At 43.3% G+C, this 24,268-nt stretch overlaps 1 protein-coding gene across 1 annotated transcript in view; it reads left to right on the plus strand.

The window, feature by feature from the left end:
* Window positions 1–24,268, plus strand: part of otog (otogelin) — a 248,022-nt gene that overhangs the window by 97,773 nt on the left and 125,981 nt on the right. The window contains exon 24 of the mRNA XM_080189956.1: window positions 23,069–23,176. Coding sequence (XP_080046082.1) covers window positions 23,069–23,176 — 108 coding nt within the window. The remainder of the gene's footprint in view (window positions 1–23,068; window positions 23,177–24,268) is intronic.

Below are 24,268 nucleotides of genomic sequence, written 5' to 3' on the forward strand. Positions count from 1 at the left end.
AGAGGAACCTGGAGTGGGAGGGTGAGAACCCGGTCGTTGTGATACATGTGGGTGCCAATGACGTAGGCAAAATGTGAACTGAGAATCTGGGGAGGGAGTATGAAAAGCTGGAAATGAAATTAAAAAGTAGAACCGACAAGGTGGTTATCTCTGGACTACTGCCTGAAACGTGTGCAGACGGGCGTAGGGTTGGTAAGATTAAGGAAGTGAATGTGTGGCTCAGGGATTGGTGTGGGAGGAATGGGTTTGAATTTATGGGGCATTGGCACCAGTATTGGGGTAGGTAGGACCTGTTCAGGTGGGATGGGGTTGGTCTGAACCGTGCTGGGACCGGAGTCCTGGCGAATCGTGTAGATAGGACTGTAGATAGGGCTTTAAACTAATTGGGGGGGGGAGGGTGCGAGGGTAGGTGAAATTACAGGGTCGAAAGTAAAGGAGAGGGTACAGGTACGGGAAGAGGCCAAGGATGTCCCAATAATAAAGGGAGTAGGGGGCATGAGTAAGGTTGGTGGCGTTCCAGCAAATAGGGCACAGGTGAAGGCTGGGATGAAGGCACTTTATCTCGAATGCATGAAGCATTCGAAATAAAGTGAATGAGCTGGTGGCGCAGATCAGCACAAATGGATATGATCTGGTGGCCATTACAGAGATGTGGCTGAGTGTTGGCACCAGGGACTGGGAGCTGAATGTACAGGGGTATCAAGTGTTTAGGAAGGATAGGCGGGAGGAAAAAGGGGGGGGGGGCATAGCTCTGCTGATTAAGGATAGCATCAGGGTGGTAGTAAGGGATGATATAGGAGCCAAAGAGCAGAAAGTGGAATCGTTGTGGGTGGAGATTAGGAACAGCAAAAGGAGGAAGACACTGGTGGGTGTCATCTATAGGCCCCCAAATAATGATCTGGAGGTGGGGCGGGCTATTAACACGCAAATAAATGCGGCGTGCAGGAATGGAATGGCGATAATTATGGGGGATTTCAATCTACATATTGATTGGTCGACCCATGTTGGACGCGTTGGGCTCGAGGAAGAGTTCTTGGAATGCTGCCAGGATAGTTTCCTTGAACAGTGTGTGTTGGAGCCGACGAGGGAGCGAGCTATCTTGGATCTGGTGTTATGTAATGAGGCAGGTAGAATTAGGGACCTTGTGGTGAAGGATCCTCTAGGGAAGAGTGATCATTGTATGGTGGAGTTTCTGGTGCAGATGGAGGAGGAGAAAATGGGTTCCCGGACCTGTGTCCTTTGTTTGAACAGAGGGGAGTACGATAGGATGAGAGAGGAATTGGTGAATGTTGATTGGGGGAGCACATTGGAAGGTAGGTCTGCTGAGGAACAGTGGAGGATCTTTAAGGAGATCTTTCTTGGTGCTCAGCAGAAATTTATTCTGATGGTTAAAAAAGATCATAGGAGGAGAGATAATCAGCCGTGAATAACGAAGGAGGTAAAGGAGAGTATTAAATTAAAAGCGGATGCGTATAGAGTAGCTAAGAGTAGTGGGCGAGAAGAGGATTGGGAGAGGTTTAAATATCAACAAAGAATGACGAAGAAGTTGATAAAGAAGGGTGGGATAAACCAGGAAGCTGGGCTAGCGCTAAGTATAAAAAAAAGTAAGAGTTTTTATAAATATATAAAAAGGAAGAGGCTGACTAGGGTGAACGTTGGACCCTTAGAGGATGAGAGGGGGGACTTAGTGGTAGGGGATGGGGAAATGGCTGAGGCCTTGAATAACTTTTTTATTTCAGTCTTCACGGAGGAGGACGTGAATAGTTTGCCAGGAGTTAGCGATGGAAAGATGGTAGGAGTGGAGGGCCTGAATGACATTATTGTTACTAGAGAGGCAGTGCTCGACAGACTGGAGGGACTGATTGTGGACAAGTCTCCAGGACCGGATGGAATGCATCCAAGGGTTCTGAAAGAAATGGCAGAGGTGATAGTGGATGCCTTGGTGATTATTTTCCAAACCTCGCTGGATTCCGGGGAAGTGCCGGAAGATTGGAAAACGGCTAATGTTACGCTGTTGTTTAAGAAGGGTGGCAGGCAAAAGGCAGGGAATTATAGGCCAGTTAGTTTAACGTCTGTTGTAGGTAAAATGTTAGAATCCGTGATCAAGGAGAAAATAGCGAGGCATCTTGAGGAGAATTGTTTGATAGAGCAGACGCACCATGGTTTCGTTAAGGGGAAGTCGTGTCTGACGAATTTATTGGAGTTCTATGAGGATGTGTCTAGGGCGGTGGATAGAGGAGAGCCGGTAGATGTGGTGTTTCTTGATTTTCAGAAGGCGTTTGACAAGGTGCCGCACAAGATGTTATTACAGAAGGTTAGGGGGCATGGAGTTGGGGGTAGGGTGTTAGCGTGGATAGGGAATTGGCTGTCAAATAGGAGGCAGAGAGTGGGGGTCAATGGGTCCTATTCGGATTGGCGGTTGGTGACTAGTGGAGTGCCCCAGGGATCGGTGCTGGGGCCTCAGCTATTTACCATTTATTTAGATGATCTGGAGGAGGGAACCGAGTGTATGGTGTCGAAATTTGCTGATGACACCAAGATTGGTGGAATGGCAAATTGTGCGGAGGGTGTGGAAAGTCTGCAGAAGGATCTAGATAGGCTGGGCGAATGGGCCAGGAACTGGCGAATGGAATTTAATGTTGACAAGTGTGAAGTTGTCCACTTTGGTAGGAATAATGGTAGGAAGGACTATTACTTACATGGCGAAAAACTGCAGCATGCTGCATTGCAGAGGGACCTCGGGGTCCTTGTGCATGAGTCGCAAAAACCCAGCCTGCAGGTGCAGCAGGTGGTCAGGAAGGCGAATGGGATGCTGGCCTTCATAGCGAGGGGGATTGAATATAAAAGTAGGGAGGTCTTGCTGCAACTGTACAGGGCACTGGTGAGGCCGCAGCTAGAGTACTGTGTGCAGTTTTGGTCGCCGCAAGGATATTTTGGCCTTGGAGGGAGTGCAGAGGAGGTTTACTAGGCTGATACCGGAGTTGAGGGGGTTGAACTATGAGGAGAGGCTGAATAAACTAGGCTTGTACTCGTTAGAGTTTAGAAGAATGAGGGGAGATCTCATTGAGACATATAAGATGATGAATGGGATGGATAGGATAGAGGTGGAGAGGCTGTTCCCGCTCAGAAAGGACAGTAGGACTAGAGGGCACAGCCTCAAGATAAAGGGGGGGCGGTTTAGAACGGAGTTGAGGAGGAACTTCTTCACTCAAAGGGTGGTGAATCTCTGGAATTCTCTGCCCGTTGAAGTGGTGGAGGCTGCCTCGCTAAATATATTTAAGACGCGGGTTGATAGGTTTTTGATAGGCAAGGGGATTAAGGGTTATGGGGAGAGGGCGGGAAAGTGGAACTGAGCCATGACAGATCACCATGATCTTATTGAATTGCGGGGCAGGCTCGAAGGGCTAGATGGCCTACTCCTGCTCCTATTTCTTATGTTCTTATGTTCTTATATAAATAAATGAAAGGAAAGAACTTACAACAGTACTCTGCCTTTCATATCTCCATGACATCAGAGACGCTTTTTTTTACCCCAATCAATTGCTTTTTAGAGTGTAGTCAATGTTGGAACATGGGGAAATTTAGTAGATAATTCTACGCAAAACAACGCCCAAGAGAGGAATGTAATAATTGACAAAATAAGTTGTATTTTAGTGATGTTCATTTAGCAATAAATGTTGTGTGATGTTTTAGCTATTGAGGCAGAAAGGCACTTTCTCAACTTAAAGGCACCTCTCACATTGCAGCACTCTCACAATACTGCTTTGAAGAGTCAGCTTGGATTATGCACTCAGGTCGCTTACGTAAGACTTGAGCCTATCACCTCTGACTGAAATGAAAGAGCTGCTGCTGAGATATGCAGAGTTGAGCTTGAAGGATTTGATGCTACACATTTTCACTCAGTGGGCAGTGTGTTGAACTGTAGGAAGAGTTGAACAAAATCTTTTAACTGCGATTGCATATTGGAAGGCAGCAACTTGTAGACGTACAGGAAACCTTCTAAAACCAGGCATTATGTACCCTGCATATGAAGATCAGGGTATTAATATTGGTCATTAAACCCAAATTGAAATTGGACTGCAATTGGGCAGAGGTTGTGTCATACTTGCTTTGTCCACAATTCAAGATTTTGAACATATGGGAGAGTTTGGTTACAGTTTCCCTTAACACTAGATAGTAACATTAATTTCCTACTCATATATACCACTGTCATTAACATTCTCTGATAATAAGTTGGTAAATTAAACTTCTAATAAACATCAATACAAATAACAATTGGGTAAAGTTTTTTGGGATTATGTTTATGTCTGTAAATTTGCAGTGATGAGTCTTTGTTAATCTCTGTTAATCTATGCAACAGAAATCATTTCTGACAATATCATTTAAGTAGAATCTGAACAAAGATGACACAGAATTCTTAAGGTCAAACCTTGCTGGTTTGAATTTTGTGCAAGATTTTCTAATTTGTCTACACACATACACTCTGATGGGGGTTTCAGATGACAAGTGTTTGCTCTACATAAAACACTGAGACTCTATAATTCTACTTCCTCCTATTGAAGCCCTTCTTTCTCATCTTCATACTCAGATATTCCAGTGCTTACCTGGGCAGCTTTCCACCCTCCAGCCATCACAAGTTTATCTTACCCCTTACAAAGTTTTGTTCACCAATCAGTTCTGTTCTTGCTGCCTGCTTTGGCTTCCTCAAAAACATGAATTTGTGTTGGTGGAAGACTAAAGTAAAGTAAATCCTGGTCCTAAACCTCCACAATTCACCAGAAGTAGGATGGTAAGCCAACATGCTATAAGAGGGGATGACATTCTAAAAGGTATAACTATTTATTTACATGTTCATGTTTAGCTTTTGCACAAGTGCACGCAACAGATGAATCTATGAGTCTCTAAAGCGTAAAGGTAATCTGCTCATATGCCAAGATGTTGTAATGGTAACCTTATCTGAAGGTTTTTTTAATTGCTCACAGCGATTTATGAGCTTGTCATTCATGGATGCTCCTGGTTGCATCTTGTCTTAGATGCAGTCAATCTGCATTGTGGTTGAGGAACCGGAATAGAGCTGGTTTGTCCTCAATTATACCTCACCATTGTGCCTTTGTATCTAATCCTTTCAAAGGACCTTGGTTCTGAACACATTTTTGTCACCTTGGCTAATTTCCACTAGCTTTCTGTGGGGTCCTGAATGCATCCTTACTGTTCCAACTGCAGTTTTGACAATTCTGTATCTGCAGTTTTATCTTGCACATTGGTCATCTTCTCTCTTAGTTTTAAAAGCTGCTCTCTAGTTTCTGAGAGAGTAGAATGGGTAAAAATATGAAAACTACTTGTCTGTCAAACATGAGCTCTGCTGGTGATAAAAAAGTTGCACGTAAAGTTGTCACACTTGGATGTAACATTACAATATATAGACCTTGTTTGGTCTGTCTACATTTGAGAGTTAGAGATTTCACTGCATGATTCATTCATTCAGTCAGGCTGTTAGATCTGGGGACATGAAGAGAAACATAGGAACATAGAAGATAGGAGCAGGAGGAGGCCATTTGGCTCTTTAAACCCGCTCTGCCATTGCATAAAACATAGAACAGTACAGCACAGTACAGGCCCTTTGGCCCTCAATGTTGTGCTGAGCTTTGTCTGAAACCTAGATCAAGCTATCCCACTCCCTATCATCCTGGTGTTCTCCATGTGCCTATCCAATAACCTCTTGAAAGTTCCTAAAGTGTCCAACTCCACTGTCACAGCAGGCAGTCCATTCCATGCCCCAACCAGGCTCTGTGTAAAGAATCTACCTCAGACATCCCTCCTATATCTTCCACCTTGAACCTTATAGTTATGCCCCTAATAACAGTTATATCCACCCGAGCAAAGCTTCATGAAAGATGAAAGATTCATCTGTTACATGCACTTGTGCAAAAGCTAAACATGAACATGTAAATAAATAGTTATAGCTTTTAGAATGTCAACCTGTCTTGTAGCACATTGGCCTACCATCTTACTTCTAGTGAATTGTGGAGGTTTAGGACCAGGAATTACTTTAGTTCTTCCAACTCAATAGTATAATCTTGCTTTTCCTCCATAACCTTTGATCCCATTCGCCCCCGGTGCTATATCCAGCCGCCACTTGAATACATTCAATGTTTTGACATCAACTACTTCCTGTGGTAATGAATTCCACAGGCTCAACACTCTTTTGATGAAGAAATGTCTCCTCACTTCTATCCTAAATGGTCTACACTGAATCCTCTGACTGTGACCTCTGGTTCTGGTCTCCCCCACCATTGGGAATATCCTCCTCCATCTATCCTGTCTAGTCCTGTTAGAATTTTATAAGTGTCTATGAGATCCCTCCTCATTTGTTTGAACTCCAGTGAAAACAGTCCTAATCTAGTCAAGCTCTCCTCATACATCTGTCCCGCCATCCCTGGAATCAGTCTGGTAAACCTTCGCTTCACTTCTTCAAGAGCAAGAACATCCTTCCTCAGAAAAGGAGACCAAAACTGCACACAATATTCTAGATGTGGCCTCATCAAGGCCCTGTATAATTGCAACAACAGTAAGAAATCTCACAACATCATAGAATTATAGAAACTCTACAGTGCAGAAAGAGGCCATCTGGCCCCATCGAGTCTGCACCGACCACAATCCCACCCAGGCCTTACCCCCCCATATCCCTATACATTTATCCACTAATCTAGTCATCTCAGGACTTGAAGGGGCAATTTTAGCATAGCCAATCAACCTAATCCACACATCTTTGGACTGTGAGAGGAAACCAGAGCACCCAGAGGAGACCCACGAGGAGAATCTGCAAACTCCACACAGACTGTGACCCAAGCCAGAAATCGAACCCAGGTGAAGCCTTCCATTGTTTGCTGGAGCAGACGAGTGAAGGAGCAGGGAGACAGATAAGAAACTACCTGTTAAAAACCTGTTTAAATAAGTTTAAAGCACTTTGTAGTAAGAACTGACCATGTAGAACTGTTTAAATCATTTAACAGCATTTTTGTGGGCTTTTTGTATTTACTGCTTTAAGAATTCTGAGGGAGTGGTTAGAAGGGAGTTGAGGGGGAGCAAGCTTTAAATCAGCGCCAGGTTTAAAAGGAGGCCTGGTGTAGACAGCGGGCAGCGTCGGAGCGGGCAGCGGAGTGAGAGGGAAGCAGAGTGAGCTATTAGGGCTTAAGATCAAAAGGGCTGGGGAGAAAAAGGGCCAGGTAAGTTAATGTGGAAATTTTCAAAACTACTACAGTGAATAATGGAGGGGCATGTGATGTGTTGTTTCTGCATGATGTGGGAACTGGTGGACCCCAGGGTCCTCCCATGTGACCATGTCTGCAGTAAGTGCAGGTTGCTGGAGGAGCTCCAGCTCAAGGTAGATGAGCTGGCCTCTGAGCTACAGACACTGAGGTTCATCAGGGGGAGAGAGGGTGCCATTGTCAATGTGGTGCAAGTGACATCCACCCTCCCTAGACTGGCTAACTCTAAGGGTCAGGAACAAGAGGGGGCTGCTGAGAGGAGGAAGGGGGGTGGGGAGAGGAGGAAGGGGGGGGTGGGGAGAGGAGGAAGGAGGGTGGGGAGCGGAGGCCTCAGCCACTCAATCTGCATAACAGGTTTGAGGTTCTTGCTTCCAGTCTGGACGAGGACGAGGGAGGTGAGGTCGGTGAGCAAACTGCACACAGTACAGTGATGCAGCAGGGCATAGGCAAAGAGAAGGTGAAAAGGAACGTAGTAGTAGTTGGGGATAGTGGGGTGAAGGGTATTGACACTGTCCTTTGTCACAATGATGTGGGTATGCCGGTGTTGGACTGGCGTAAACACAGTAAAAAGTCTGACAACACCAGGTTTTAGTCCAACCGATTTATTTGATAATACTCACAAGCTTTCGAGGTTTCCCTCTTCGTCAGGTGAGTCTCCATTCACCTGACGAAGAGGGAAACCTCGAAAGCTTGTGAGTATTATCAAATAAATCGGTTGGACTAAAACCTGGTGTTGTCAGACTTTTTACTTTGTCACAATGACAAAGTCCACAGAAGGGTGTGTTGTCTGCCTGGTGCTCGGGTCCAGGATGTTGCATCTGGGCTGCAGAGGAACCTGGAGTGGGAGGGTGAGAATCCGGTCGTTGTAGTACATGTGGGTGCCAACGACATAGGCAAAATGCAAACTGAGGATCTGGGAAGGGGGTATGAGAAGCTGGGAATGGAATTAAAAAGTAGAACCGACAAGGTGGTTATCTCTGGGCTACTGCCTGAACCGAGTGCAGACGGGCGTAGGGTTGACAGGATTAAGGAAGTGAATGGGTGGCTCAGGGATTGGTGTGGGAGGAATGGGTTTGAATTTATGGGGCATTGGCATCAGTATTGGGGTCAGAGGGACCTGTTCGGGCGGGATGGGGTGGGTCTGAACCGTGCTGGGACCAGAGTCCTGGCAAATCGTGTAAATAGGACTGTAGACAGGGCTTTAAACTAATTAGGGGGGGGAGGGTGCAAAGGTAGGTGACATTAAGAGGCCTAAAGTTAAGGAGAGGGTACAGGTAAGGATAGAGGCCGAGGATGTCCCAATAATAAAGGGAGTAGGGGGCGTGAGTATGGTTGGTGGCGTTCCGGCAAATAGGGTCCAGGTGAAGGCTGGGATGAAGGCTCTTTATCTGAATGCACGAAGCATTCGGAATAAAGTGGATGAGCTGGTGGCGCAGATCAGCACAAATGGATATGATCTGGTGGTCATTACAGAGACGTGGCTGCAAGGTGACAGGGACTGGGAGCTGAATGTCCGGGGGTATCAAGTGTTTAGGAAGGATAGGCAGCAGGGAAAAGGGGGGGGTGTAGCTCTGCTGATTAAGGATAGCATCAGGGTGGTAGCAAGGGATGATATTGGAGCCAAACAGCAGAAAGTGGAATCATTGTGGGTAGAGATTAGGAACAGCAAAGGGAGGAAGACGCTGGTGGGTGTCGTCTATAGGCCCCCGAATAATGATCTGGAGGTGGGGCGGGCTGTTAACGCGCAAATAAGTGCGGCGTGCAGGAATGGGACGGCCGTAGTTATGGGGGATTTCAACCTGCATATTGATTGGTCGACCCATGTTGGACGCAGTGGGCTCGAGGAGGAGTTCTTGGAATGCTGCCGGGATAGTTTCCTGGAACAGTGTGTGTTGGAGCCGACGAGGGAGCAAGCTACCTTGGATCTGGTGTTATGTAATGAGGCGGGTAGAATCAGGGACCTTGCGGTGAAGGATCCTCTTGGGGAGAGTGATCATTGTATGGTGGAGTTTCTGGTGCAGATGGAGGAGGACAAAGTGGGTTCCTGGACACGTGTCCTTTGTTTGAACAGAGGGGAGTACGGTAGGATGAGAGAGGAATTGGCGAATGTGGACTGGGGGAGCGCGTTGGAAGGTAGGTCTGCTGAGGAGCAGTGGAGAATTTTTAAGGAGATCTTTCTTGGTGCTCAGCAGAAATTTATTCCGATGGTCAAAAAGGACCGTAGGAGGAGAAGTAATAAGCCTTGGATAACGAAGGAGGTGAAGGAAAGTGTTAAATTAAAAGCGGAGGCGTTTAGAGTAGCTAAGAGTAGTGGGCGAGAAGAGGATTGGGAGAGGTTTAAATGTCAACAAAGATTGACAAAGAATTTGGTAAAGAAGGGTAGGAGAAACTATGAAGCTGGGCTAGCGCTTAATATTAAAAAGGATAGCAAGAGTTTTTATAAGTATATAAAAAGGAAGAGGCTGGCTAGGGTGAACGTTGGACCCTTAGAGGATGAGAAGCGGGACTTAGTGGTAGGGGATGGGGAAATGGCTGAGGTCTTGAATAACTTTTTTGTTTCGGTCTTCACGGAGGAGGACGTGAATAATTTGCCGGGTGTTAGAGATGGAAAGGTGGTAGGACTGGAGGGTCTCGATGACATTACTGTTACTAGAGAGGCGGTGCTCGACAGACTGGAGGGGCTGATTGTGGACAAGTCCCCAGGACCGGATGGAATGCAACCGAGGGTTCTGAAAGAAATGGCGGAGGTGATAGTGGATGCCTTGGTGGTTATTTTCCAGACGTCGCTGGATTCCGGGGAAGTGCCGGAAGATTGGAAAGTGGCTAATGTTACGCCGTTGTTTAAGAAGGGTGCCAGGCAAAAGGCGGGGAATTATAGGCCAGTTAGTTTAACGTCTGTTGTAGGTAAAATGTTAGAATCCGTCATCAAGGAGGAAATAGCGAGGCATCTTGAGGGGAATTGCTTGATAGAGCAGACGCAGCACGGTTTCGTTAAGGGGAAGTCATGTCTGACAAATTTACTGGAGTTCTATGAGGATGTGTCTCGGGCAGTGGATAGAGGAGAGCCGGTGGATGTGGTCTTTCTTGATTTTCAGAACGCGTTTGACAAGGTACCTCACAAGAGGTTATTGCAGAAGGTAAGGGGGCATGGAGTTGGGGGTAGGGTGTTAGCATGGATAGAGGACTGGTTGTCAAATAGGAGGCAGAGAGTGGGGGTCAATGGGTGCTATTCGGATTGGCGGTTGGTGACTAGTGGAGTGCCTCAGGGGTCGGTGCTGGGGCCTCAGCTATTTATCATTTATATAGATGATCTGGAGGAGGGAACCGAGTGTATGGTGTCGAAGTTTGCTGATGACACCAAGATTGGTGGAACGGCAAATTGCACGGAGGGTGTGGAGAGTCTGCAGAAGGATCTAGATAGGCTGGGCGAATGGGTGAGGAACTGGCAAATGGAATTTAATGTTGGCAAGTGTGAGGTGGTCCACTTTGGTAGGAATAACGGTAGAAAGGATTATTACTTACGTGGAGAAAAACTGCAGCATGCGACGGTGCAGAGGGACCTCGGGGTCCTTGTGCATGAGTCGCAAAAACCCAGCTTGCAGGTACAGCAGGTGGTCAGGAAGGTGAATGGGATGCTGGCCTTCATAGCGAGGGGGATTGAATATAAAAGTAGGGAGGTCTTGCTGCAGCTATATAGGGCATTGGTGAGACCGCAGCTGGAGTACTATGTGCAGTTTTGGTCGCCGTACTTACGCAAGGATATTTTGGCCTTGGACGGAGTGCAGAGGAGGTTTACTAGGCTGATGCCGGAGTTGAGGGGGTTGAGCTATGAGGAGAGGCTGACTAAACTAGGCTTGTACTCGTTAGAGTTTAGAAGAATGAGGGGAGATCTCATTGAGACGTATAAGATGATGAATGGGATGGATAGGATAGAGGTGGAGAGACTCTTCCCGCTCAGAAAGGACAGTAGGACTAGGGGGCACAGCCTCAAGATAAAGGGGGGGGGTGCGGTTTAGAACGGAGTTGAGGAAGAACTTCTTCACTCAAAGGGTGGTGAACCTCTGGAATTCTCTGCCCATTGAAGTGGTGGAGGCTACATAGAACATAGAACATAGAACATTACAGCGCAGAACAGGCCCTTCGGCCCACGATGTTGCGCCGACCAGTTTTTTTAAAAAAAAAACACTGACCCACTAATCTAAACCAATCCCTTTTCGTCCATAAACCTATCCATAGATCTCTTAAACGCCCCCAAACTAGGCGCATTTACAACCGCAGCAGGCAGGGCATTCCAATCCCTCACCACCCTCTGGGTAAAGAACCTACCCCTGACATCCGTCCTATAACTACCACCCCTTAATTTAAAGCCATGCCCCCTCGTGCTAGCATTCTCCATCCGAGGAAAAAGGCTATCACTATCCACCCTATCTAAACCTCTAATCATCTTATATGTTTCAATAAGATCCCCTCTTAGCCTCCTTCTTTCCAGCGAAAACAACCCCAAATCCCTCAGTCTCTCCTCATATGACCTCCCCTCCATACCAGGCAACATCCTGGTAAACCTCCTCTGCACCCTCTCCAAAGCCTCCACGTCCTTCCTGTAATGTGGGGACCAGAACTGCACATAGTACTCCAAGTGCGGCCGCACCAGAGTTGTGTACAGTTGCAACATGACACTGCGACTCCTAAATTCAACCCCCCTACCAATAAACGCCAAGACACCGTATGCCTTCTTAACTACCTTATCTACTTGATTCCCAACCTTCAGGGATCTATGTACACATACACCTAGATCCCTCTGCTCCTCCACACTATTCAAAGTCCTCCCGTTAGCCCTATACTGAACACATCTGTTACTCCTACCGAAATGAATTACCTCACACTTCTCCGCATTAAACTCTAATATTTAGCTACCTCGCTAAATATTTTAAGACGCGGGTTGATGGGTTTTTGATAAGAGAGGGGATTAAGGGTTATGGAGAGAGGGCGGGAATGTGGAACTGAGCCACGACAGATCAGCCATGATCTTATTGAATGGCGGGGCAGGCTCGAAGGGCCAGATGGCCTACTCCTGCTCCTATTTCTTATGTTCTTATGTTCTTATGTCCCTGGTGCTGTGAAACAGCAGTGCTAACTACTGTGCTACCGTGCCGCCCAGGTTAAAGTCCAACAGGGTTATTTGGTAGCAAAAGCCACTATCTTTCAAAGCGCTGCTCCTCCATCATGAAGGAGCAGTGCTTCGAAAGCTAGTGGCTTTTTTACTACCAAATAAACCTGTTGGACTTTAACCTGGTTTTGTGAGACTTCTTACTGTGTTTACCCCAGTCCAACGCTGGCATCTCCGGATCATAAGTGCGACAACACATTCCTGCTTCTGTACATGAAACCTCTCATGATAAAGGCCAACATGCCATTTGCCTTCTTTACCACCTGGTCCACCTGCATACTTACCTTCAGTGACTGGTGCACAAGGACACTCAGGAGCTACTGCACACTCCCTTCTTCCAAGTTACAGCCATTCAGAAGAAGCAGCATGATTGATTCCAATTCTCACACATATGCTGAAATGACTTACCAGTAAATTATGGACTGCTATCTGTAATGATCTCTATAAGTACACCAAATAAACTGAAAATAGAACTTCCAATTGTTTCACATTCTATATTTGACATATTGTGCAATTGTAGAATAATGGGATATTGGTAAAGTAGTTAATAATGACAGTAAAGTCAGTGGCATGGATATGAAAGAGAATGGATGTGAATTTGATCCAAGGAAGGACATGGACTTTATGTGGAATCGGTGGTGATTTGTGCTGACTTGGCATATGCTTTTGACATGTTTTGCATTTCTTGACGATGACTTCAATATCATTATTCATACCTGGCCATTGGATTGCCTCACTTGTGAGTCTTCTCGTATGATCTACGTCCCTTTGTGAGTAATGAGTTACCAAAATTGGCCTGTTTACTTTTAAAAATAACTCCTGGGGAGAAGCTTTACTCTTCCCAATAAGACCAAATAGTCTTATGTGGTCGTGGACACTCTGAATTGTATCAGGCCACCCTTCAGTGATGGTTTTCCACAGTTTTTGTAGTATAGAATCTTTTGCAATTTCTTCTTGTAACTTTAGGTAATTGTATTGTGTAAAATGTACCAAACCTATTTGGAGAACATCTTCAACTTTAATGTCAATGAAATCAAGTTGAAGATCTAAGGATGTATTTTCTGTTTTTGCTGGGACAGGCAATCTGCTAAATGTATCCAATGTGATCATCAAGTGCCTGGCTTGTACCTACTTGTACCTCATTCCTCAGCTGTAACCTTTATCAAGTCACTCATTCAAGATTGATTAAATATCTTGTGTATTTGTTTATTAAGACTAGGAACATTTGAACAGTTATAGATAGATATAAAGCTTGAAGGCATCAGACTTGTATGTGTATTCTTCTCAAAGCGAAAGTGAAGCTAAGACTGGACCACATGTCATATTTCCCTACTACTAGTGTCATGCTGATATCCCTTAACTTACGTTATAACAGAAATAGGCCAATTGACTATGGTGGCATAATGACATGGAATGATCTTCTCACTAGAAATGCACATTTCTGCAGTCTAGTGATTTTATTGGAAAGTAATCAGCCGTAGAAGTCCTAGTTAATTTTTTTCTATTTTCATTGAAGGCAAATCACCATCACTTTGACAACTAATTTGGCATAGGTTAGAGATCAGATGTGACATCTGGAACTGAGTACCTGACCAAACTTTGCATTTGTTTACTAAACCTGTACATAAGCAAGTGGTTGCAGACCTATACCAATATTCCTCTTGATTAAGTCGTACACAAGAATGGCCTAAGGTGAACTGCTGATTGCTCCTTTCCTCTTGTTCAGAAGCATAATTATTTTGGAACTTCCTTGAAAAGCTCACAGTAATGCGTTAGAGTGTAATGAATAGTCATGGGTGCAGGAAGCATGAATTCCTGATAACACAGTAACACCACAGCCACCGATTAATTCTGTATATTCTTAAATTACTTCTTTTATTGTAGACATGCTTCAAGTTATCAAACAGTTCATTCAGAACAATCTGAAAAGCATGTCAATTCTTGTGGCATTAATTTATAATGGAGATGAGCTTCTGTACTTGTGCTATAATAGTGAACATTCAAAATGATTCTATTTTTCAACTTTCCACTTATAAGAGTAATTTCTTGCATTTTATTACTTTTGGTGTTCTTTCAATAAGTTGCTTCTGATTTTAATTTGAATGGTAAGCAGATGGTCTGCAAGATCAGGTAGCCTCTAAGAAGCTTATAAGGGTTCACAAATGAGTATTCAGAACATCAGCACATCTTAATTTAAGAGTCAATTCTTGCAAAAAATTAGTGCTGTTTTTGCTCACGAACATTAATGTTAGTTTTCTCTCATCATGATAAATAGAGTAACAAGTTTGAAATAGACCAGGCCAAACATTTGGATTTTCATAGACTTCAATTTAAAATAACTTTAAAAATCAACAAAATATGAAGTTCTTTGTCAGTGGTTTTGGTGTATAAAGTCACTTTCAGAATCCCATTTAATGGTCAAACACTTAGTTCAATATTCTCAGCATGAGCCAATGGTTTTGACAGAGTAAGTAAGCCAAATAAATAGAGTTTGGGAAGGCTAAACAATTATTAATAATTGCAATGAAATCATAATGAAGAAGGAATTCAATGCAACAACTATGCCCCTATGCAAATGATGTAAACAAAAGGTTTTTGAAAAGTTAATCTTTTGGGAATATTTAACCTTTCAGGCATGCTTGGCTTCATCAACCGGGGCATCGAGTATAAAAATTGGCAAATTATGTTACAGTCATATAAAACATTAGTTAGGCTGCATTTGGAATGCTGTGTCCAATCCTGGTTGCCACACTACCAGAAGGACATGGAGGGTTTGGAGGGAGTACAGAAAAGATTTACCAGGATGTTGCCTGATATGGAAGATATTAGTTGTGAAGAGAGATTAAATAAACTGGGTTTATTCTCCCTGGAAAGACGGAAGCTGAGGGGCAACCTGATAGAAGTGTATAAAATTATGAGGGCCATGGATAAGATGAACAATTGGAAGCTTTTTCCCAGAGCAGAAATGACAATTACAAGGGGGCATAAGTTCAAGATAAGGGGAGGGGAGGGGGGAGGAAGGTTCAGTGGTGATGTATGGGGGAAGTCTTTTACGCAGAGGGTGGTGGGGACCTGTAACGTACTGCCAAGTGAGGTAGTTGAGGTGACAGTTATCTGAACGGACACATGAATAGGCAGCGAATAAAGGGATACAGTCGTTTGGTCTAGATAGAACAATGTGATTGGCGCAGGCTTGGTGGGCCGAAAGCCTGTTCCTGTACTGCCTTGTTTTTTGTTCTTTAGCGTGCCAGATTGAGAGTGCTTCTTTTCTGGGAATCAATAACAAACACATCCCCAGTCAGCAGTGTTATCCTGTTTAGATTTGGAGAAAATTGTCAAAGATTGGCTGTTTTACATTAAAGTCATGAGCATGTGAATCTTGCAATGCTTGCATATCAGTGGCTGGAAAAACAGAACTTTGGAATCAATATTTTAGATAAATTAAATCTAACTGGTTCAAAGTTATTCAATGGTGAGAACAGAAGATCCCAGACTATTGCTAAATAAATAATTTGGATTTAAAAATAAAAATCTAAGGTAGGTAGAATAGATTATAGAGTAAAATGAGTAAATTAAAAGTCAGAGGACAGAAAAACAAACAGAAAAATGCACATCAAGAGGTTTAATTATATTCTAGGTTACTTATGTTCATCAGGTGGACCAGACAAGCGCTGAGGAATGGAATTCTTCCCAGTTCAGATCAGTGTGAGCATCAAATTCAACATAAATGCGGACTAAAGATTCTCCAGCTCTATGCCTGTAACATGCCTCAGATAAATCCTCAGAACAGACCTAGGTGATTATAATGGGACCCAATATGCTCAAATCTTACTGTCTAAAGATAATGTAAGACCAGAAGTACACCCCAAGGTACGTGATGGGACCTCTCAGAAATCCTGACTCCATGGGGATTGTCCGGGAAGTTTGAACTTCTGATGGATAATTCTCCTGCTTCCTGGTACCCTCAGAGAAAGTCTCAAACTCTGAATAATTATAGTTGAAGACTTCAGACGTTAGAACGTATTACCTAGATTATTCAGGAAATGTTAGACATATTAAACGTAATTGAACCCCCAGGTAACTACAGACCTCAACCCTCAATCACTTAAGCTGACTCACATAACTGTCTTTGACCTGATCGGACTAGCTCTCCTGTCGATCCTCTGACTTCATCCTCCCAACAACCTCCGGTCCAACCTGACCTAGCCTCACCACCTACCCATCAACCATCCTACCCAGTTGCCTTACTTATACTACCTTCTATCTCAGCCACCTACCTCATCACCTACTTATCTTACCTATCCTGTCTCTTCACCCACCTTACCTTTTCACCCACCAACCCAGTTGCCACACTACCCCCTTACTTATCCTCCCCTTTACCTTGCCCACCTAACCCCTCACCTACTTGTCTTACCCATCCTATCTCTTCACCCACCTTACCCTCTCACCCACCTACCTTATCCATTCTACCCTCTCACTCACCTACACTCTCACCCACTTACCCACCCTACCCTCTACCAACTTACCTTATTCATCCGATCCCCTTATGCGCCCTGTTCCCTTACTCACTTACCTTAGTCACTTATCGTAGCTTTTCAAAGAATCTTTGGGGCATTTAACCTCTTTACTTACCAGAATATGGTAGCTCGTGCTGTCAAAAAAGACATAGTTTCTGTTCAGATTCTCGCCACTGCTCCCTCTGTGGTTTCCCGTACTGAGTGCAGGATCTTCCATCAGAAGATTGCCTAAAAAATTCAGAGGAAGGTAAGCATCTATTTTTCTTGTCAGATCAGGGCTTGAAATAGGAAAATTACCCAACAGTTCTTAATTGACCACATAGGAATCTCAACCTCTTGAGTACAAAAGACCTTACTGCTGATAAGTCAAGAATGCAAAATATCATTGTGAACATTTCTAAGCTAATTTACTTCAATATATGTTGTTGCAATGCATCTTTTATTAAGATTTCCTTACATGAATTATTGTAAAATACAAGATCTAGCAATAAAGCTCAGCTGCTATCACAAATTTGTGCTGTGTTAAAAAAAATCTTGACTTATATAGAACCTTCTCAAAAATGTTGCAAAGGACTGTAAAGGAAAATCATCGCCGGAGTTCTCCAGTCGTTCACAGTGATGGGGCTTTCCAGTCCTGCCTGCAAAGCGTACCCACCTGTGGGTTTCACCGTCAGCAAGAACAGTGGCATGGGCGCAAAATCCCGTGAGAATTGGGAAATGCGATTCTTGCCAGCGAAATCATGTTTCCTGATTTTTCATGCCCCTTTACTGATGATATAATGAGGTTGCCACCTCATAAAGGGTGGGAACCTCATTGTAGTAAATTAAAATAAATATTATTGTAGGTAACAAGCCCTTGCCACATGATTCTCCCTCACTCAATATTCAAATCGCTGACGTGATTGGATGAAGGTGCCAGCCTATGCCAACGTGCGTCAGAGGCCAGTGCCAGGGGTCGACCATTTGGGGAGCTCAATTGAGGGGGGGCAGTTTCTTGTTATTTCTGGTAGGAGACGGGGGAGAGAGTGCCAATTTAAGGGGGGGGGTGCTGACCATGAAGGGGAGGAGCTTGCAGTGATAGAGGAGGAAGTGGGCATAGAAAGGGGGAGCTTGCAATGACAGAGGGCACCTAGTAATGAGGGGGAGGAGAGAGATAGTCCTCAATGATTGAGTTGTGGTGGAAGATCCCCCAAGGACTGTGCCGTGGGGGGAATGCTGGATGATTATGTCATGGGAGGGGAGACTCCGATGATTGTGTCATGAGGTGGGGAGGAGAGAACCTCCAACACCACTGTAATGGGATGTGGGGGGTGCGGAGGGGGGGTGAAGGGGGATTTTTTAACTCTGTTGTTTAATGTGCCCTTTAAAGATGGCGCCTCAGTTTCTGTGGAGCCGGCTTTGCCGTGATTATCAGGGAACAGTGCCAGAACAATTATGTAAATCTATCTATCTATCTTTCTGTTGGCCTGCAGAGTCAAAGAAGGCTGCCCTTATTTGAACTGGAATTTATAATTCTCGCACCCCACACCCCCCCATACTTCAGTCATGAGCATACCTTCAGTACAAGGTTGGAATACCAACCCAGATTATGTGCTCAAACTCTGAGCTGGGATTTGAATGCATGATCTACTCGCTCAGAGATAAATTTGATTCTTAACTGTTCAATTTTGGAATACAAGCAATGAGAAGATGCTTAATGGAAGTTTTTCTCCAACTCAGTCTACATTTAAAAGTGAATCTCGCATAGCGAATGTTCTTTGGTTGTCATTTCAGCAGTAATGAAAATGCAACTCATCCTAGTTTATTGGCTTAATTTTTCCATAAATAAGTTGTTTTATATATTATTTAAGCAGAAAAGTATTTGCCAAGAGGATCAGATACCCTCTAAGAAGCTTAACTGAATCATAGATGAATACACATAACATCAACACTGTTTAATTAAAACAAACCAAAGTCCTTACATTATAATACAACATTGCATTTTTTCAAACAGTGACTTACTTTGCCTTTTGCCGCCAGCACAGTGCAGTGATAAATTGCAATGAACATTTACATTCAAGCATCTTTTAACTCATAATCAGGGAGGTTATTTTTCTCTCACTGTGGCCTGACGTTTCCAATCAGCACAACATTGCCAGTGCTCACGAAGATTTTCCCAACCTAACGCTACTGCACATTTCTTCTGGGATCTTGTTATCCCAGTTGTCAGAGAAATGAGCAGTGCAGTACTTCATTGCGGAGTTCCATCAGATTGGAGTAGAGTTGGAAGAATGGTGGAAAGCTTAAAGGTCCAGTCTTTAAGTATGCATTAATGAATGGATGAATGAATGGGTGAGTGAGTGCATGAGTGAATGTGTAGGCGGATAGGTAGTGAGTGGATAGATGGCTGAATGTGTAAGTAGATATGTGAGTGGGTAGGTGGGTGAGGTGAAAAAGTGGGTGAATGGGAACATAGGCAAGATGGATGAGTAGGAGGTGCATGTGTGAGTTGGGTGGGGGGATGAGGTGGATAGGTGGGTGAGTAGGTAGTTGGGTCAGGGTAGTAGGGGAGGTCAGGGGCTGGTCAGGTTAGGTTGGGGTTATTGGAGTGGCCAGCGGATAGTCAGATTGTTGGGGGATAGTGGGGCTGGGGGTGTTGCCATGTCCAGAAGTTGTGGGAGGTGGGGGGACGGGGGTGTGGGTGTGGTGAGGGGGAATTCCCATGAAAATTTTAGACAACTAAAAACATCTAATTTTCTTTTGAATTTGTTGATCATCTCTGCTTCCGCTGCCCTTAGGAGCAGTGAGTTCCTGTTCATAATCACTCATTGCGTAAAGTAGTTCTTTCATACACCTTCCCATCCCACATTTCTGACTCAACAACTTAATCTGTGCCCCCTTGTCCTTGTACAATATTATCTAAACCTTTCATTATCTTATACATGTCCATTTAAATCTCCCCTCAATCTCTTTTGCTCGAAGGAGAACAAGCCCAGCTTCCCCAACTTAACCTCATAACGAAGATCCCTCTTCCCTGGAATAGTTCTGCTAAAGCCCCTCTGCACTCTTTGAAGGACCTTCATATCTTTCCCAAAGTGTGGTCACATGTACTGGACACAATAGAATTCTGGCCTCACCAGAGCTTTATAAAGGTTCAGCCTAACTTCCCTGCTTTATACTCAGTACTTTCATTTATGAAGCCCAAAAGTGCAAATGCTTTTCTAATTATTCCCAACATGTAAGTTTTCCTTTTTCTTTGAACACCTTATTCCCAAGAATATTTAGTACCCAGTTCTGCCCTTTTTTAAGTCAGGCCTCTGTAACTGCCACAACATCATATTCTCACTTGGTTATCTGTGTCTGCAGCTCACCATACTTGTTTATCGTGCTCTGTGCATTCACATAGATGCACAGTAAACCTAATTGAAATCTTATTGCATTGCCTCTTACTCTGATCCACTTAATGCTTTACTACTTCTTACTGTAATGTTATTTGTCTCTTCCAGTTCTTTGTGCATTTTGCTTTTCCTTTGTAGTATTAACCTTAGATTCCCATGTCCCTTGGCAGATTAAATTAAAACCTTCCCAACAGCAGTAAAAAAAAACTGCCCATGTAGAGGATGGTCCCAGTGACCTATGCATCAAAAGCCCTCCCTCCTGCACCATTTTTTTTTAAATATACTTTCATGAGATGTAGGCATCACTGGTTGGGCCAGCATTTGTTTCCCATCCCTAGTTGTCCTTGAAGGGGCAAGTAAGAATCAACTACAATGCTGGGGATCTGGATTAACATGTAGGCCAGACTGGGTAAGGATGGCAGATTTTGTCCCTAAAAGAAAAAGTGAGCCAGAGGGGTTTTTGCTCCAGTTGATTATGGTTTCAATGTCATCATTAGAATTTTATTTTATTGAATTCAAATTTCACCATAACCCATGGCAGGATTCAAACCCATTACCTTGGGTCTCTGGCTTGCTAGCCCAGTGACATTACCACTGTGCCATCACCTCCCCTAAATCACATCCCCAGCCATGCATTACTCAACAAAGTTTGAAGCTAGCCAAGACATCAACCATAATTGCATATCCATGCTTTACTTTGTAAAAGAAATCGACAGTTTACGAAATCATAGTTTGTGCTTTGAATGACAAATCACTTTTGTTTGATATGATCCTGAGTCTTAACGTTCAGCGCTTTCTGGAAAGCAATTAATCAATGGGAGGCTGAATGGTGGATTGTTTAAAATCCTTTGATCACAGAAATTAATCTCTCCTTGGATTGGCAGTGAAGGATTCTGTTTGCATCTATGCTATCTGTCGTGTAATATAACACAGTAGTAAATCTCAGCTTCTGCAGCTCAGTGAATGCACTGTATTCTCTTTGAACACAGTTCTGAATCCTGGTGTTATACACCAGTGGGAACGAAGTGCGACTCAATGTTCTGAGGTTATCAGGAAATTGATCGAACAAACAATGTATTAGAAATGAAACAGATGGCACTCAGAAACAATTCAACAGTAACTTTTCTTACATGACTGTGGCCTGAACCTGTTCATTAATTTGTAATACTATTCTGAAAAATGATAATTCCATGGCTCTTAATGCTCTTGCCATATTGTGCTTTGATGGAATCAGAGCTCCAAGCTATGCTAAGTAACAAACAATGTTTGTCCATAGGTGCATAGGTTAAATGTGTCTTAAAATAGCTGTAGTTTAGCTCAAAGTTGTTTTCCCATGTTAAGCTTCAAAAATGAGAATTGAAGCTCAGCTGCCTGTAAAATGTGATAAAATCAGTCACGATTTTGCGGCCTCATGCAGTTTGTGCTGATCCTGGAAAATTGCTTGCAGGTCTAAAAGTGAGTTTTGCACCTGATACCAAACAGTTTGCAAACGTCCCAGTCCATTTCTGCTGGTACAAATTGGATCGCATCCAGAAAGGACGCAAGGTTGATTAGCATGAGATTGACTTGATTTCAAACTCATTAGCAAATTTGACAAGCGATCATGCTTGCTCTAGGAATGTTCCCATCTCCTCAGCAGGAAGTCACATAGGCGCAAATCACCACGGGTCCCTTGAAAAGCATGGATTGCAAAGGGCGAGTGAGGAGGTGAGTATGCTTAGCATTGACCTCCAGGGTGCAAAAGGGCAAGTCAGTTGCTGCCATGATGCGGGATGGGAGGTCTTCAAGAACACATGGGTAGGAATATGATATCAGGATAGATTACCAAATGTTTAAAAAAGAGAAATGAGGTCATAGTTCCCCTTTAACCATAAATTGAATAAACTAGAATTACAGAATTACTTCTAAGTACACTGTTATCAATAATTCTGAAACATATGCTAAGTTATGGTAACATATCTAGCAAACTAATAAGAATTAAAATTTTACAATCAAAGCTAAGGATAAATACGTTGTTCTGAATTAATCCACAATCCGATCTATTTAAGCAACATTAATTCTGTAATTCTAGCTTATTCAATTTATGGTTAAAGGGGAACTATGACCTCATTCCTTTTTTTTAAACATTTGGTAATTTATCCTGATATCATATTCCTACCCATGTGTTCTTGAAGACCTCCCATCCCGCATCATGGCAGCAACTGACTTGCCCTTTTGCACCCTGGAGGTCAACGCTAAGCATACTCACCTCCTCACTCGCCCTTTGCAATCCATGCTTTTCAAGGGACCCGTGGTGATCTGCGCCTATGTGACTTCCTGCTGAGGAGATGGGAACATTCCTAGAGCAAGCATGACCGCTTGTCAGATTTGCTAATGAGTTTGAAATCAAGTCTATCTCATGCTAATCAACCTTGCGTCCTTTCTGGATGCGATCCAATTTGTACCAGCAGAAATGGACTGGGACGATTGCAAACTGTTTGGTATCAGGTGCAAAACTCACTTTTAGACCCGCAAGCAATTTTCCAGGATCAGCACAAACTGCATGAGGCCGCAAAATCGTGACTGATTTTATCACATTTTACAGGCAGCTGAGCTTCAATTCTCATTTTTGAAGTGGATTCAACTGGTTGGAAAAATATCCTAACACACAATTAGGTTAACACCATCATTATATTTTAGTAAAGGGTCATCAATCTGGATAAATCACTGTTTTATTTAATTTCAATGCACTTTTACTAGCCTTGTGAAGCATGAAGATGAGTGCTTTAAGCCTAATGAATGTCCCTGTCTGTGGAAGGGGAAGGAATATTTTCCAGGTGACACAGTAAGATCACCATGCTATACCTGGTAAGTAAATCAGCTTCTAGATTTGGTTTATGCAAATCCTTCTTTAAGTTTTGGCAGTTCTTTGTATTTATTCCTCTTTTTCACCATTATTCCCTTCCTTTCCTGAGTGACTGTTTGAGCGATGTATGTTAAGCACTCTCTGGTACCTTATCCAAATATCAATTCTTCAAGTGACAGCTTGAACAGTGATAGGTTACTTGATCATAGCTGATACTGTCCACATCTGTACACTTCCAGTAACAATTTTCTTAAAAATTACATGGATATTGGAAAATAGTCAATAGTCGCAAAGTTGGAAATATGACAAACCGTACGGATGATACCAATCAAATGCAACAGTGAATAGTTAGCAAAAAGATGGAATTTAATACAGACAAATGTGAAATGATGCATTTTGGCCAAAACATTAAGGAGAAGCAACAGGACAGCAATAGTGAGAAAATGGATGTAATTTATTATGGAACAATGTGAAGAGATGCATTTTGGCCCAGATATTAAGGAAAGACAATGTTGATTATGTAGTACAGTTCTAAAGTGTGTGCAGTGATAGAGGGAGTGGGGTATGTTACGTTGATCTTTGGAAGGTAATGAAATATATTGAGAGAGTCATTAAAAAAGTATATATGATCATGAAGAGAGATACTAAAGTTGGGAAATTACTGAAGCTTTATAAAGCTCTGGTTGGACCTCAACATAGGAAATAGGAGCAGGAGAAGGCTGTATTTTGAGCCTATTCCACCATTTAGTATGATCATGGAGAATCTTCGGCTTAAACTTCATTTTCCTTGACCTGCTTACCAGAGATCAATTTGTATTAAAGATACCTTCAGGATCATTCATCTCCACAGAAGGGTCACAACCCTAAATTAGGCATGTAAATGGAACAAAATGAATTCTATCCATCTTAATTTAGATTTGTGTTGTAACTACCTATCTTAATTTTGCATTGGAAATTAGAATATGTTTTAAATGCAGTAAGAACTTTCAGAAAGAAATTATGTATTTGTAACATACCATTTTACTATTCATAATGGATTTCGTTAAATAGGATCGAGCATTTCATAATTAAACTTGGATTTTAACAACAGCAGG

This window comes from Carcharhinus amblyrhynchos, chromosome 6, assembly GCF_965287045.1.
Source record: "Carcharhinus amblyrhynchos chromosome 6, sCarAmb.v2.hapA, whole genome shotgun sequence".
Taxonomy (NCBI): Eukaryota; Metazoa; Chordata; class Chondrichthyes; order Carcharhiniformes; family Carcharhinidae; genus Carcharhinus; species Carcharhinus amblyrhynchos.